Here is a 17110-nt window from a genome sequence, read left to right as displayed (position 1 = left end):
TTTTCACATCTTATATTGAGATATCTGATGTTTAAAGTACAATGTGATAAAAGATCTCAATCTATCCATTATATAGGTTTATTTGAAACTTTTGAACAGAGTTATAAATCAGGTTGTATGTACTTATCAGGAAACCTTTAGACAACCTCTGCCTACAGAGGGATAACATTAAAAAAGAATCCCAGATTAAAAGTTTCTCAGTAGCTGAATTTTCTTCTCTGTCAAAACCAGAATTTATTGACTTTTAGGGCAAGGGTCAGCTATTTGATCAGCACAAAAAGTGGCAATTTAGGCAAATGTCCGGGTGGCCTTTTAATGCTCCCTATTATGCATTGTGTACAAGTATTTCCTAGCCCTCTGGTGCTTCGTGTATAGAAAATCTTATAACAGCCCATTCAGCACTTCTCCATAGCAGCACCAACAAGGGAGTCATTTGTGGTCAGGACTTTTCAGATGTCAACACCTGTTCTCTAGAAGTTTTACATAAGCCATAGAGTAACCAACTATCACTAACTATATTGATATGGATTCAGTTCAGACTGGCACCCTTGAAGTGAAGAGTTGCATTTTGAAAATTTAGTGTGCTTCTCTTATTGGTAATGAGCACTGTTAGAGAAGCTCTTACGGAAAGTTTTACTTTGATACCATCTACAAACTCTGGATGTAAAAATTAAGGGATATAAGGTCAGTATTGTAACCTTGAATATGTTGAAATTAATCTTATTGTTTAGAAATGTTCTCTAAGACTAATGAAGGATATTTGTCTTCACATTAAATCACCATGTATCACTATTTTTGTTCTTTCATTGTTTTTTTTCTTTCATTTTTTATTGTTTTTAGTATATTTGCTTCTGGCTAGCTCCCTTCTAATTTGGCCATAATAATAAGCACTCTAAAGATATTAGTTATTACCAGGTATCCTAAGTACTTTACATGATTATTTTGTGGAGATTGTTATTCTCCTTTATAGATGAAAAACTAGAGCGGAAAGGTAAAAACATCTAGTTCAAGACATTAGAGCCAGCAAAGATCAGAGTGGTTTCAGTTTGGCTAGAAACCCATAGAATTTAATTTGTTATCATTACTAAGTCAGTCTTGCTTCCTAAATTTTTAATATCTGTCTCCCCTTTTTAGCCCCAATGCCATTGTCCTGATTCAGTGACTCATTTGTCTTTTGCCCATGGTCTTCTATTTGGTTTCTTCTTTCTGTTTCTTTTTTTTTTTTTTTTTTTTTTCTTTTTTAATTTTTTTTTTTTTTTTTTTTTTTTTTTAATTTTTGGGACAGAGAGAGACAGAGCATGAACGGGGGAGGGTCAGAGAGAGAGGGAGACACAGAATCGGAAACAGGCTCCAGGCTCCGAGCCATCAGCCCAGAGCCTGACGCGGGGCTCGAACTCACGGACCGCGAGATCGTGACCTGGCTGAAGCCGGACGCTTAACCGACTGCGCCACCCAGGCGCCCCCTCTTCTTTCTGTTTCTTAATCTCCTCTAGTCCATCCTCCATTTTTTACCACTAGAGCCATCCATCTATTCTGAATAGATAGAACATGTTACTTTCTAGATCAGAGTTCCTAAGTGGCTTCCCATCACTACTTGACCTTCTGGATTAAATCTGATTCCGTTTGACATTGTCTATAGGCCCTGCATAATGGCAGTCCTGCCTACCTGTCTGACTTTAATTCCTTCCATTATCATGTTCCAACTTCAGGTTCTAACATAGTGAATTACTTCCCAAATGTATCATGGTATCTTACAATTCTTTGCTTTTGTACGTACTGTTCTCTTCCTGGATTGCTCTATTTCCCTGCCCCAGTCCACCTTGGAAGCTTTTACCATCCTTTAAAATTTAATTGTGGTGTTTTAATTCTGTTCTGAGATACCTAATTAGGCAACTCTTCCTCTTGATTTCCACCCTGCCTTATTCTCCCTCCCTCATGGCAGTTACCATTGTCTCATTTTGTTATAGCTGTTTAAGAGCTTCTCTCCTTCTAAACTGCAAGCTTCTTGAAGATAAACTTTTATCTATTCATCTTTAGAGCTCTGGTTTCTAGTACAGTGCCAGGAACATAGAAGGTGCTCACTTAATATTTGTTGAATGTGCCAGTGAATGAATGAATGATTCTTTTGGCCCTGAAAGTTCAAGTTTGTTAAATTCAGTACAAGATAAAAATAAATTAGACTCAGTACAAGGGACCGATGTGTTCTTTCTCAAGTCACATATGCGATATAGTTTATGTTGTTTAAAATATATTGTTCTTCAGTAGAGACTGCTAGATAAGTCCCTGTTTAATAAGCAAGGTAGTACTATGTACACAAGTACTGTGACAGAGGCATCGTGAGGTGCTGTGTGATCATGGAGTGATGGTGGTGGGTAGTATTTCAGTTAGTGGTAGGAGAATATTAGGGAGTAGGCGTTTTAAGGAGCACAAGGTGTTAAGTGCTCTATAATAGATGGCACTGTCACGTTGTCAATACTAATGTTTCAGAAATCCACTCAGAGTTGCTCTGTCCCATATGGTAGCCATTAGCCACATATGTCTGTTTAGCACTTGAAATGTGGTTAGCCTACATTGAGATGTGATAGAAGTGAAATACAGACAATGGATTTCAAAGATTCAGTAGTAGCCCACCCCCAAAAGTAAAATAGTTCAGTAACAGGTTTTTTTTACATTGATTACATGTTACAATGATAATATTATAGATACATTGGGTAAAATAAAATCTTTTGTTTAAAAGGTGAAATTAATTTTTATTCTTTTAACGTGAATGCTAGAAAATTTTACGTTACATATGTGGCTTGCATTTTATTTCTGTTGTGCCTTGCTGGCTAGATCATACTTTAAGGATGCTGACCCTCAATATACCTTCCTTTTCCCACTTAAAGTATGTCATCCTCAAGTCTGCCATCTTAATATGCTTTGTTTTGTTGGTATTAACCAATTCCCATGGGAGATAGATCACTTGATCTTGTTAGCGTTAGGTTTTGACATCTGTTTTTTAAACTGGTTTTTCAATTTTGGAAATTCTGCATGTCAGTTAATACTGTACTTTGGAAGGAATAGTTAATTAGATTAATAAGCAGCTCCTCCTTCATGCTTGTACTAATAGCTCTTTGTATTAAAGAAATATATGACTTTAAAAGCATAAGGTATAATATATACGAGAATGATTATTTATTAATGTATGAGACTGTCACGTATTTCCAGCTCACCTCCTGAATTTATTTCACTCTGTTTTTGTAATATGCTTCACTTACTCGGTTCTTTCCAGGATCGAATATGATGCCTATCGCACTGATTTGGAAGAATTGAATCTTGGACCACGGGATGCAAACACCCTGCCAAAGATTGAGCAGTCACAGCATCTGTTTCAAGCACATAAGGAAAAATACGATAAGATGCGCAATGATGTTTCTATCAAGTTGAAATTTCTAGAAGAAAATAAGGTAAATTCAGTCTTTGCCTTCTGAGATAAACTTTCACAGACTTTATTTATTAATTTTAATTTAATTTAAATCCAAGTTAGTTAACATACAGTGTAATAATGATTTCGAGAGTAGAATTCAGTGATTCATCACTTACATATGACACCCAGTGCTCATCCCAACAGGTGCCCTCCTTACTCCCCCTCACCCATTTACCCCTTACCCCTACCCAACACTCCTCCAGCAACCGTAAGTTTGTTCTCTGTATTTAAGAGTCTCTTATGGTTTGTCTCCTTCTCTGTTTTTATCTTATTTTTGCTTCCCTTCCCCTATGTTCATCTGTTTTGTTTCTTAAATTACACATGTGAGTGATATCATATGATATTCTTCTTTCTCTGATTGACTTAATTTCGCTTAGCATAATACACTCTAGTTCCATCCACGTTGCAAATGGCCTTTTGATTTCATCCTTTATAATCACCGAGTAATATTCCATTGTGTATGTATACCACACCTTCTTTATCCGTTCATCAGTCAGTGGACATTAGGCTTTTTCCATAATCTGGCTATTGTTGATAGTGCTGCTATAAACACTGGGGTGCATGTGTTTATGGACATTAAAATGATGTCACCCTACAGCTCAGTTGGTTAAGCCTCTGGGTTTTGGTTCCTACTCAGATCATGATCTCATGGTCGTGAGATGAAGCCCCATGTTGGGCTCTGTGCTGAGTGTGGAGCCTGCTTGGGATTCTCTCTCAATCTCTTTCTCTTTCTGCCCCTCCCCCACGGGCATGCACACAAGCTCGCTCGCTCGCTCTCAAAATAAATAAACATTTTTTTAAAAATGATTTTCTGGGGCACCTGGGTAGCTCAGTCAGTTAAGCGTCTGACTTCAGCTTAGGTCATGATCTCCCAGTTTGTGAGTTAGAGCCCCTCATCCTGCTCTGTGCTGACAGCTCAGAGCCTGGAGCCTGCTTTGGATTCCGTGTGTGTGTGTGTGTGTGTGTGTGTGTGTGTGTGTGTGTGTCTGTGTGTCTGTGTCTCTCTCTCTGCCCCTCCCTGCTCATGTTCTCTCTCTCATTCTCTCTCTTTCTCTCTCTCTCTCTCTCTCTCAAAAATAAATTTTAAAAAAATTAAAAATGATTTTCTAATTTTTTTTAATGTTTATGTACTTTTGAGACAGAAAGCAGAGGAGGGGCAGAGAGAGAGGGAGACACAGAATCCGAAGCAGGCTCTAGGCTGTGAGCTGTCAGCACAGAGCCTGATGTGGGGCCCAACTCACGAACTATGTGATCATGACCTGAGCTGAAGTCAGGCACTTAACCGACTGGGCCACCCAGGCTTCCCAAAATAAATAAACATTTAAAAAGTAAATAAATAAAATAAAATGCCACCCTAAATTTAGAGAGATAAATAGAAAGTTTTTTGTTTCTGTTAACTCCCTTTCATTACAGGTGCAAAATGGAATTTCAGCTGTAATCAGTGTTTGAGTTTTTAGAAGAACAAAAAATATATTTATCTTTCTGTCATAAAAGTCATCATCAACCCTACTGTCCCAGTCTTTCACATGGAGTTGCAAAAAAATATTTGATGTTTCAACTATTGATGTTCAGATTGGTGTTGATGACAGATGCTTTAAAAAGTTACATAATTGGGGCACCCGGCTGGGTCAGTTGGGGGAGTGTGCAACTCTTGATCTCGGGGTTACTAGTTCGAGCCCCACACTGGGCGTAGAGATTATGTAAAAAAACCAAAATCTTAAAATAAGAACAAATAAATAAGTAAATAATAAAATAAAAAGTTACATAATGAGAGATTCTGCTATGAATATTTTGAAACTTTTTTATTAATGATAGGTACAGATTTTAGGAAGAGAAGAACATTCTTCCTAGTAATTGATAAATGAGGAATGACTAAAAGGCTCATTAGCATAACCTAGAAGGAATAAGCCAAGAAATCAGTTTTCCACATTACTTCTGTGTAACGTGAACCCATCCAAAGGCGAGAATGGTGAGAGCTGAGATAGGCCTGCTGTAGGCTTCATGTGGAGGTGGATTCACATAGTAACAAGCTCCCGAGTTTTGGTTTACGTATAGGACAGGTTCCTTTGTTTAACATGTCTGCATACTCAGTTTTGTGAGGGGGATTGCAGTTCTGGAAAGAGGAGCCAGTAGTGGACGCAGCACAGAGCAGGCGGAGTGGCTCAGTCTTGTGGCGATGGGGTCTTCCCACTGCATGTTAGTGGTCCACTCGTGCTTTTCGCATCCTCTGAAGGCACAGTAGGTCTTCAAATCTGCTTTCTTTAGGTACCGTACCTCTCAAAATTATTCTTCAGTTTTAATTGTCTGTTGATATCTTCTTGTTTTTCCTTAACATTTTTTTAGAACCTCTTTTGGCTACCATAAGAGTTGCAGAATAATACATTTCCTTAGAATCGACCAAGTCCTGCACCATCACTCACTTTTTTTTTTAGCAGCAGTGGGTGAAAAGTATTCACCAGAAGCCATTACAGTGTCAGTAAAGGAAACCTGAGCAGAGTTATCAGACAGATTTCCGCATCATTCCAGCAAGAATGCAGTGCAGCCTTTCAGCATTCATTAGCTAGCACATCAGATGTCATTCTTTTTAGTCATTCGTATATATCTCCGTAGATGTATCTCTCTGTAGGTACATATGTACAGAGAGATAGATCAGTTACACTGCTTAATATTTTAATGGATAGGAATATATTAATACTTAGATATATGTTTTAAATACAAAAATATTTTTTATATACTCCCACTGTAACAGTTCAGCACTGTATACTGTATAGTGCTACTTGAGGTATGCGCCAGCTAACATTTTAGAGGCTCTATCCAAAGCTAATTTGAAGGGAAAGGAATTCACCTAATTTACGGGTACAGGACCTCTGCAAATAGAGAAAATGACTTTAGGAAATCTATAAAATGGTAACTGTTCCGTCGGAATGTAATGGTATTGTGTGCTATCCTCTGGATGGTGAGATCATGGGTAATTTTTGTTTTCTATATATTTTTCTATATTTTAGATGATTGTGTTGCCTTTCTAAAAAAGAGAAAGTAATGTTGAAAGAATCAGTATCCCAAAGCAGCTCTGCTTATATGGTTCTTGCCAGAGTAAATAAAAATAGACAAACCACACAAAGATAAGCAGTGGCCACGTGACTGTTACGTGTCTTAATAGAACTACTTTTGGATCTTAGGAGATCCCAGATGTAGACTTGAATTAGTGAAGGCACTTCTTATTTGTCAGTTACTATGCATTTTACATGTATTCTCTCAATCCTCATGACAATCTTCATACTTTCATTCTTTCAGTAAAAATTATTGGATACTTTCTATACTGGGAATAGGTCAGTAAAAAAAAAAGACAAAACTCTGTCCTTTTGAAGCTTACTTTCTGATTAGTCATATACTCTCGTCATCTGTATTTCCCAGATGAGTGAATTCATCTCACGTAATCTTCTGTGATCATGTATCCCCTTCACTTCTGATCTTTTGAACCTCTCTCTGATCTGCCCACTGCAAAGTTGCTCCTCACTTATGAGGAAGAGTTGTATGACATAACCTAGGCTCTTCCTTTTCATGTGTCCAGGAAAAGTTCTAGATCTGGGAACACCAAAATCAATATTTGAGCTGTGGAAGATAGACTGAAGAAATGATTTGGGGCCTAAATCTAGTGTCATGACTGGCTGAAGTAGCCCTGTGTTGCTAATGTGAGAAATACGAAGGAGTACAGAGGTGGCAGGTAGAAAAGAAATTGTATACTTTCTCCTCTGTCCTTGCTTTGCCTCACTTGTCTTTTGCTGTCCTCTGCTCTGCTCTAGAGTTGAGCACCATAGGCTAATGAATAGGCAAGTTGGACTGTATCTTTTGCAAAAAATTCCAGAGTAAGAACATGAAAACCTGGGTTCCAGACCCATTTCTGCCACCTGCTATAACATTATGATCTTGGACAAGTCTCTCCAAGCTTCTGTATTTTCCTTTGGAAAAATGAGGGTAAATCATGCCTTGTGTTAAGCAAGTGAAAAAAAACACACTGTCTATAAGGGGTAAAGTACTGTTCACCAGTATTTATAGAATTCCTGCTGTATGCCAGGCACTTGGCTAGGTGAAGGGATGAAGGAGAAGGAAAATAAAGTTTATGATCTTAGGGAGTTACAAAAACATAGGATGGGTTTGTTTTCTAGAAGTCATCACCTTCACACCTTCCCCTGGTGGTTTTTGAACTTAACCTATATCCTGCCTCCCTTGTGTCTCTTTTGCGGATACGAGCAGAAATTGACATTAGAAAAGATGTGACAGGAGACATGAACTATATTTATTTCAACAAACATATTAATTTGAAATATTAAATTTATATCATTTGGCATTACATAAGCAATACTTTCTCAGTGGTAAGTGAAGATAATGCATTGACTGTTCAGGGAAATCTTAAAGATCCATGGAAGAGATAAGGACTTCAGCCTAGCCTTGAAAGATCAGGAGGACAGGCCTAAATGAATTGGGAGGAGAACCTTCTTGGCAAGGGCAGTGGCCTGCATGTAAGAATAGAGGAATACTCATGTTTAGTAGAGAAATAGACTACCGTGATGAAACATAACCTTCACATGCTTTAAAGGAAGAGAGAATCAGAAAGGTAATTGGAAGCCACATTGTATAGAGCCTTGTTCACATAAAGATTGAATTGTGGCCTCAAAAAGGATGCATACTGAGTAATGGACCAGCCAGGTCATCTCTGTGAAGTTTAAATGTCTGCCAAGATGGCTCTTAAAATCCAACTCTATCTTGTTGGCATTGAAGAATTTGTAAAGTTAGGAGTAAAAAAAAATACATGACTTAAAAACACTACAGTTTAAAGGAAGAAAGAAAGTAGAAGCACGCAGACTAGTGAGGAATCTTTTATAGCCAAATGAAGTGATAAAGAGCCTGACGTAGGGTAAATTCCAATAGCAGCAGAAAGGAAAGAATACAGTGATTTCAAGTCTGTATGACAGGGGTTGGGAAATCAAGAGAGGAAGCTAATTTGGCTTGAAGGTTGTAAGGGATGAGGAATGGGTATTTATTCCGTTTAACCCAGTGCTCAGTTTGAGGTGATGACAAAATATTCACATAGAAACAGTTGGTAGGATGTTAATGATGTGAGTTTGGAGTTGGAATGAGCAGGGTCAAGGCTTCAGAGATAAAGGTTTGGAAGTCATTGCCTTTGAGAATAACATTGTTGTCACATCTTCTTTTGACCTTACTATAAAATTTTTTTTAATTTGCCTTTATTCTCAAGGATTTATGTTCTTAGAGAGTCCTAGAGATAGTCTTTGTTTTCAGCTTTCCACAGTTGTCATTAACCTAAGTTTCAGTTTGAACTCCGTAATCAGCTAAAAATCAACTAAAATAAAATCTATAAAGAAACTCTGATCTTTTTCTCTTATTTAACTCTTAAAAACTATAAAGAGATAATATTGGTCTCTGTTTTATGTTAAGCAATCAATAACTGTAATTTGGATGAAGACTTAGATTCATGAGAAAACTTTTTTATTGTTGAGCAACTTTTACCCTTTTATTTTTAATAACTCTAACAAAAGGAGGAAAAAGCAAGCCTTTAGGCTTACAAACTGTCTTATCCCTGTTTGCTTTCTTGGCAGTGTGAAATGCCTGAAATCTTGTGTTTTTTCTTCTTTTGTTAAAATAAGCTGAATTTGTACCTTAATATCTCCTTTATACAAAGTGTCAGGTAATCCACGTAGCACTTGAATTTTAACAAAATATACTCTTCCTATTTCTTAAATATTGTATATTGAATTTTTTAAAACATAGGTTATTTTAAACATAATGTAGTGTGTTAGTTTGTAATTTGATAATATCCCAAAGGTTAATGCTTGTCTTTACAGCTGTTTTTTGCAGCTTTTGGGGAGGAGGCTTTCTTTGACATCTCTCATTTCATGGCTTTTCAAGTGTCTTCCCATAGCAACACTTCTGTTCTAAAATGAGAGGCCAGATAACCCGACAGTTAAAATGATGCATAAAGTAAAAGCAAACAGTCACTGAGAAAAGGACTAAGAACCATTCCTGTGACTGTTGTAATATATTTTAGTAGCCAAACATTGTGAGAATGTTTTTGTTTCATTCTTACAACTTAAAAAAAATTTTTTTGAGAAGGATTGAAAGGTGGATTCTTCTCTATATTTTAGAAAATTGAAGCGTTTATATGTAGTTAGTCTAGCCTTCCTTCTTTCTGGGAAAACAAAGAAAATAGATGTGTAAAATACACACATTCCTGTGTGTGCATTCATGCTGAGTGATATGTGCACATCTCTCTTGTCATTTACTTTTAATGGAGAAATTTGAATTCTATTATGTACAATCTGTGCTCTTTATCCACCCACCCCCAAGATATATTATGTTTACCTTTAACCTAAACAATCCTTATTAATCTCTGATATTCTCTTCCTGTTTTACTAAACAACATTGAGTTGCATAGCAGTAACAACAGAGTTAATTAGGCTTTCTAATGTTTCTGTTTCATCATTATTTCTCTTTTTCCTGTCTTTTCAGTAATGTAACATGAGCTGTTTTGTGACTTAAGGCAGTTTATTTACCTTTCATTGTTCCTTTCATGGTTCAAAACAAAACATAGGCTACTTTAGTAACGAGAAGAGACTAGACATTCCTGGAATTTTGTAGACTTTGTGAGAAAGGTACCATGCCTCCTTTTACAGCCTCATGATGCCTAGCAATGGTGTTTAAATATATAATAGTTATTTTAGCAAACGTGAGTTTGTGTGTCTTCCCAGAATTGAGGTATACTGCAGGGAAGAGAAAGAGATGGAAGAAAATGAGAGTCCACCATAACGGGACAAAAGGGCAAATCCTGATTACTTCATTCTTTGCTTTAGTGAGGGCAAAGCATACTCTCAAAAATGCCTCTATCGTCTGCAGTGTGTACTGTTGCTTGTGAAGAGAAGGCAAAAAATTTACAGAAAAAATATGCACATCGTAGTGAGCAATCCATGGTTTTTTAAAAAAAAATTTTAATGTTTTTATTTATTTTTGGGAGAGAGCAAGACAAAGTGTGATCAGGGAAGAGGCAGAGAGAGAGGGAGACACAGAATCCAAAGCAGGCTCCAGGCTCTGAGCTGTCAGCACAGAGCCAGACGCAGGGCTTGAACCCACAGACTGAGATCATGACCTGAGCCAAAGTCAGGCGCTCAACCGACTGAGCCACCCAGGCACCCCTCATGTTTATTATTTTAAAACAACTTTTTACATGGCTTGGAATCACATAAAACATGAAAAGTCATTTAAGATTAATATTTCCTTTAACAGAACTATAATTTAATTTGGGAGTGGTAAATCTCCCATCAGGGCTCCTAATGTATTAGGGGAGGAAAACTTGAATATATCAAAAGAGTCAACAAAGCAGCTTAGAGTAAAAATAAAAAGTAAGGATCTTATTGATTTTATTATGTTATTATTTTAAGAAAGATGAAATATACTCCTACTTTAAGGTAATGTCAATTAATTAGCAATACCCATTAAATGCAGGGTTTTTCCCTCTGTTATATTTCAGTGACTTGAGGATGACAAGGGGGACTAAAAAAGATGAACCAGACTTGGGGATGTATCCTGGACACATATTTGATTAATGCACTTACTTAATTTAAAAATCTTTTTTAAAAAAATCATAGTCATTCTGAATCTTAGATTGATGAAAAAACTGTTGTTTTCACTTGATGCCATGTTTCGTATATAATCATAATACAATAATATTCTTGAATATTAGGATTTCTTTTCTAATATATTATTTAATACACTATTTTTTCTAGTATATTACAGATTTATTTCATTTGTATCGTATTATGAATTTGGCTTTTCAGAAAATCCATAAACTAAAATGGGACGCAGGAGAAAGAGAGAATACACAGAGAATAAAACACCTAGAACAAAGTAAACATATTCATGTAATATCCAGCTATATATGTAGTTGTGATGCTTCGGTGACTATGCAAATACATACGGTAATAGGAGATATTTAAAACCTAGTACATCTTTGTAAAAATAGGCTATAAATGTTTGGAAAAGCTTGGAAGGCAAAGGTATTCTTATTTACTAAAACTTGTCTTTGAGAGGAAAAAAAATAAACGTCTAAATTTTAAAACTGGCTATTTCTTGCCAAATATTAAGAAGCATGTTAATCATTACTTAATCTGTACAAGTAGATATTCTTGAAATCTTTTTCTTCACTGTCAAAAGAAAAGGACCCTAACTTCTTACTCTTGATAATTTTTAAATATTCATGCCAATGACTTACCATCATCTTTATTTCTACAACTGGAGGTATAAATGGGATTACCTCTTGGTATTTGCTTATAGGTCAAATGAAATTAAGTTCCACAGTAAAAGAACCCTACTGGTTCTAAATAAAAAAATAAGCATTTATAGATTGAAATATGTAAGTATGTATAATAAGCAACCTCAACACTGTGCCAAATATGATTACCTACATTTGGATTCTGTGGAACATTCCCTTACTCATGCAACTTTACTTCCAGACTTAATTCCTGAGTATATTTCATCATATAATTTGGTATCATAATATCGTGTTGTTATTGTTCTTTTTTTCATTCATTTAACAAACAATTATTAGATACATACTGCGTGCCAGGAAGTGTTCTGGATATTGTTGATACCCAGTGAGCAAACAAAAACAAATTCTACCCTCAAAGAGCTTATCGCCTAATAAAAGAAACAACATTGATCAAATCACACCGAAACATGTATATAAAATTTTCGCTGTAGCGGTGGTCTCGAGGAGAGGTACATAGTTCATTAAGTGGTCAGGGCAGGCTTCCATGAGAAAGTGATGTTGAGCATTAACTAGGTAAAATGAGAAGCAAAGAGTATTCCAAGTAGAAAGAACCACATATGTAACAGCCCTGTGGCAGGAGAGGGTGTGGTATGTTCAAAGAGTAAATATGATAGGAGCCAATGTGACTAGAGTATAGGACTGACCGGGAGGCAAGCAAAGGCCAGACCATCCATGCAGGTCTTATAGACTACATTAAGGAAAAGTTTGTTTTAGTATCTGTGGGGAGCCATTGAAAGAATTCTTGGCCAATGAGAAGTCTAAAATATGGAGCATAGATCTTAGTTAGAACCTGAGAGTGAATATAGTAGTTTAGACAACAGATGATGAGAACTTGTTTAGGGTGGTGGTAGTGGATATGGAATGAACTGAGGATGTCAAGAGATACTTAAAAGGTAAAACAAAAAAACATATAAAATACTAAGAGCAGATCGATACATAATTGGCACCTTTAACATTTTATTCTTTTATTCATCAAATATTTATTGGTTGCTTTTTTATGAGCCAGGGATAAATAGTAGAAATATAAATGGGCTTGCCCTTGTAGAGCTTATGGTCAAATAAGAGAAATCGGCATTAACCAAATAATTATATAAATACAAACTATGATAAGTGTTGTAAAGGGAAAATAGAGGAGTCATGTGAGTATACAAAGGGGACTTGGCTTGGTCTGGGGTATTGTGGAAGGCTAGAGGAAGTGACATTGAGGCTGAATTCCAGAGGGCTACAAAGGAGCTGACTTAAGGTGTGTGGAGGAAAGGGATTTTAAATAAAAGGAATAGAATATGCAAAAGCCAATTGAGGTCAGTGAGTCCAGAGCATAATGAGGATGGGGGAAGAATAGCTCTGGATGAAACCAGACAGGTATATAGGGCCTACATAAGGATGAACTGACATAGGTACAGGGTTATTCATTGCGGCATCACTTGTAATATCAAAGGAAGAGAAACAACGCAGCAGTTCACCAGTAGAGGACAAGTTAAATAAACTGTGGTTCATTTACAGAATGGAATATTTTGTAGCTATTAAAGAAAAAAAGAGTAAGTCTGCTATTGATAGAAGGATCCTTAGGACATAGTGTTAATTGAAAAGAGTAAGGTGCAAAGCAGTGTATATGGTAGAATATCTTTTGTGTAAGAAAGGAAGGAAATAAAAATGTATAATTTTACATAAAGATTTGTGCTTGCATAAGAAAACCTGGAAGAATTAACTAAAATCAGTTACCTATAAGGGGACACTGGTCAGAGACAGGAGTGAAAGTGAGACTTCTCATTATATACTTTTTATATTCTTTCAGTTTTGATCCTACTTATTGAAATGATAAGACTAAATTTTTAAAAGAAATGAAAGTATAGCTAGAAAATACTTGTTTTTTAAGGAGTGTACACCTTATCTTTGTTTCAAAATGAGACCCAACTAGATTTCTATTTTTCAGACATGATCTAATACATGTATTTATATAGCCTATAATTTTTCTTTAGGCTTAAAATCAGATGATCAATTTTGTGTTGGAGAGAATAGAAAAACTGTTAACTTGCCAGGACATGAGTTCCCTACATTATTCTTAAGTGACAGATTAGAAATGTAGAAATGGTGTGATATAGTACCTTTTATTTATATCAGAAAATATTTCCTAAATACAAATTTGAAAAGAAAATGTTTTCATGTATAGTACTGCGTTTGCTATTGCTAGTGGTTTGGCTTCCATGTCTCTTTAAACATTTTGCTAGACTCACGTGAAGGAGGAAAAAGTTGTCTGGGGTTTGCACTGCCTCCTCTCTTTCTTCAGAAAAGAGGCAGAAATTAACTATCTTTGTATAAACCATGCAGCCAAAAAGAATTGGGAGTTGAGGGTTGCTTTTGAAATTAGTATCATCTAAGGCATACCTGTCTGGAATCAGTATGAAATTTGTAATCATCAACTGGTGAATGAGAGAGAGAGTACAACTAGCTAACCAATTCGTCAGTTGTGCTGAGATTTCCAGATTTTTGTGAAGAAGTATTTAAAATTTTTTTTTAATGTTCATTTATTTTTGAGACAGAGAGAGACAGAGCATGAACGGGGAAGGGTCAGAGAGAGAGAGGGAGACACAGAATCCGAAGCAGGCTCCAGGCTCTGAGCTGTCAGCACAGAGCCGACGCGGGGCTCGAACTCATGGACCTTGAGATCATGACCGGAGCCGAAGTCAGGCGCTCAACCGACTGAGCCACCAGGCACCCCATGAAGAAGTATTTTATACACAAGACTTAAAAGCCTCCCAGAAGGGATAGCTTTATAGTCATCAACTGTTGTTTTTATAGATTTGACTTGGTCTTCTCTGGCTTTTATAGATTTGACTTAGTCTTCTCTCTCTCTCTTTCTCTCTCTCTCTGGCAGTTATAAGGTACTTATGTTTTCTGACCCTTTTTGGTCAGAAGTGATCAGTTCATTTGGAGGCTAGAGTTTGAGTTTCATTTTCCTTTTGTGTATGTTAGAGGGGAATGGATTGCTTGCTTTCACTTTGTGTGAATAGGGTGCAGTTATAAAAATTTACTTCTTGGGGCACCTGGGTGGCTCAGCTCAGTCAGTAAAGTGACTGACTTTGGCTCAGGTCATGATCTCAGGTCAAGCCCCGAGTCATGCTCTGCGCAGACAGCTTGGATTCTGTGTCTCCCTCTCTCTGCCCCTCCCTTCCTTGCGCTCGTTCTCTCTCTCTCTCTCTCTCAAAAATAAACATTTTAAAAAATTTACTTCTTATTACTTCTGTAGTGTTATCTGTTCTATAAAATGGTTGATACCTGTGTACTGCTCAGATCCACATTTCACTTATTTTGCCAACCTTATGTATCACCCAAGTCAGATTGCCAGGTTTTGTGATTAAGGTGAGTTTTCAAGTGATCAATTTAAGATTTGAACAGATCACTAGTAATCTGCGTTAGTTTTGGTGGCAGTGGCAGTACTGTACTTTTCTCCTTAGTTACAGTCTTTTGATTTACTTAAAAATAAAACCTTTAATTGGCATCTCTGAGTAAAATTGCAGAAGACACTAGCAGTGTTTAAGATGCCTGGGTGGCCCAGTTGGTGTCCCAACTGTCGATTTCAGCTCAGGACATGATCAAGACCTACATGGAGGGCTCTGCACTGACAGCAGGGAGCCTGCTTGGGATATTCTCTCTCTCTCTCTCTCTCTCTCTCTCTCTCTCTCTCTCTCTCAAAATAAATAAACTTTAAAAAAAATAAATCATTTGACTTAGCATTGTTCTTTTTAACCTTTACTTGAAGTCCTCTCAGTAATGACTCAACACTTGGGTTTTGACTATATGCCTTCCACCTATAATGTTACACCTTACAATATTCTGGTTTTCTATCTGTATTTCTCCCATTAAATTTTCAAAAAATGCACTTTTCACAGACTTTCAGTAAAATTTTTAAGGTGCTTGTTTGGGGCTATTATAATGCCTTATCCTAAGGAAGTATTGTATAAAGGTATTATGACAGACTTCTTGCTGACAAGCAATATACAATCTAATGGAGGACATTTAGTAAAACCTACTATATACAAAATGTTGATTTATGCAGGAGAAAGAAGAACTACGGAATTTGATGAAGAATATTAGTGTGGACAGTGTGGGCTCTTAGAAGTACCTGCTAGGCTAGGTGGGATGACTTGAACAGAACCACACAAGAATGAGTAACATGAGCATTAGTGGAAAAGGTTAGGAAAAAAAAATTCTTGAAGAAACTCTGGAGCATATGTTTTAAGTTATCTGTAAACTTTTGTTAAATTTTCTGTTCTTAAAGTAGAGTGTAGTATAACTGCTTGTGGATTTTTTTTTTAAAGAAAAAGAGTGTTTTTATCATAACAAATTTTGATAAAGCTTTTTTATTAAGCTTATAAACAGTTGTTAGGTACATACGATCAGAATTTTTGTAACTCATATAAGAGATTGGGTTCTTAATCTTTAAAAAAAAAAAAAGTTTTCCAAGATATAATACAGAACCACACTTACAATGGAAAACTATTTTATGAATATAACAATGGGTGTGAATGGGCCATTGGTTTAGCTGGAAGTTCTTGTTGCCCAATGTCCAAAGGCCAGTGAGAACAAGGTCACCTAATTGGTTGAAGGAAATACTCAGCTCCTTAACTACTCTTCTGTACCTAAATTCATATTTATCTAGGAGCTCAGATGCTATCTTGAATGATTGTTGGTACTTAATATTTCCACTAGCAACCTGAAAGTTTCTTTCTTCCCCTGTGTACTACCCTGCTACCCAGGGCTTTCTCCAATTAAAGCACATACCATACTGTGCTGTGAATGTCTGTTAGTCAGTTTCTTTCCTTAGAGGTAAGCTCCATGGCTGCATCTATAGAGCATTCTCCTTCTCCAGCAAGTGAATTGCTGCACACTGATCTTTGAGTAATCTGTATATGGAGGAAATGCTCTATAAGTATTTTGTTTAATACCTATGTGTATATCTATCTACTGTAATCTAGATGATCATATACCAGCGTACAGATGATGATAATGAGGTTCAGAGGTTAAATAATTTGCCCAAAGTCTCACAACCAGACCAGGATTCAAATCTGGATCTGTTTGACTCCACAACCCTGCTTTTAATTAATGTGCTATAATGCTGCTCCAAGTAGGGTTCTTAACATAGCAGAGGAAGAAGATGGGAGATAACCTTGAAAAACAGAAGCCATGTGGGTCATATCCAAAACTGGAGCTCTTAGAAGGAAGGGAGAAGGGGAGGGAGCTAACACTGTAAACCATAGAACGAAAGGGCGATAGACATTTTTGTTAAAGGGGGAGAAAACCTG

General features: G+C 36.6%; 1 protein-coding gene across 6 annotated transcripts in view; it reads left to right on the top strand.

Moving 5' to 3' along the window:
* The window catches only part of ARFIP1 (ADP ribosylation factor interacting protein 1), a 122684-nt gene that overhangs the window by 92076 nt on the left and 13498 nt on the right, over window positions 1-17110 (top strand). For 5 of the 6 annotated variants that reach the window (XM_053901189.1, XM_053901187.1, XM_019441263.2 and 2 more), the window contains one exon: window positions 3272-3446. In XM_053901189.1, the coding sequence (XP_053757164.1) occupies window positions 3272-3446 (175 nt within the window). Of the gene's footprint in view, window positions 1-3271; window positions 3447-15864; window positions 16040-17110 lie in introns of those variants that run through there. The other variant, XM_019441262.2, reaches the window with a different exon arrangement.

Source organism: Panthera pardus, unplaced genomic scaffold (genome assembly GCF_024362965.1).
Source record: "Panthera pardus isolate Hobbes unplaced genomic scaffold, ASM2436296v1 HiC_scaffold_13, whole genome shotgun sequence".
NCBI classification, from domain to species: Eukaryota; Metazoa; Chordata; class Mammalia; order Carnivora; family Felidae; genus Panthera; species Panthera pardus.
This window is presented reverse-complemented; position numbering and strand designations above follow the sequence as displayed.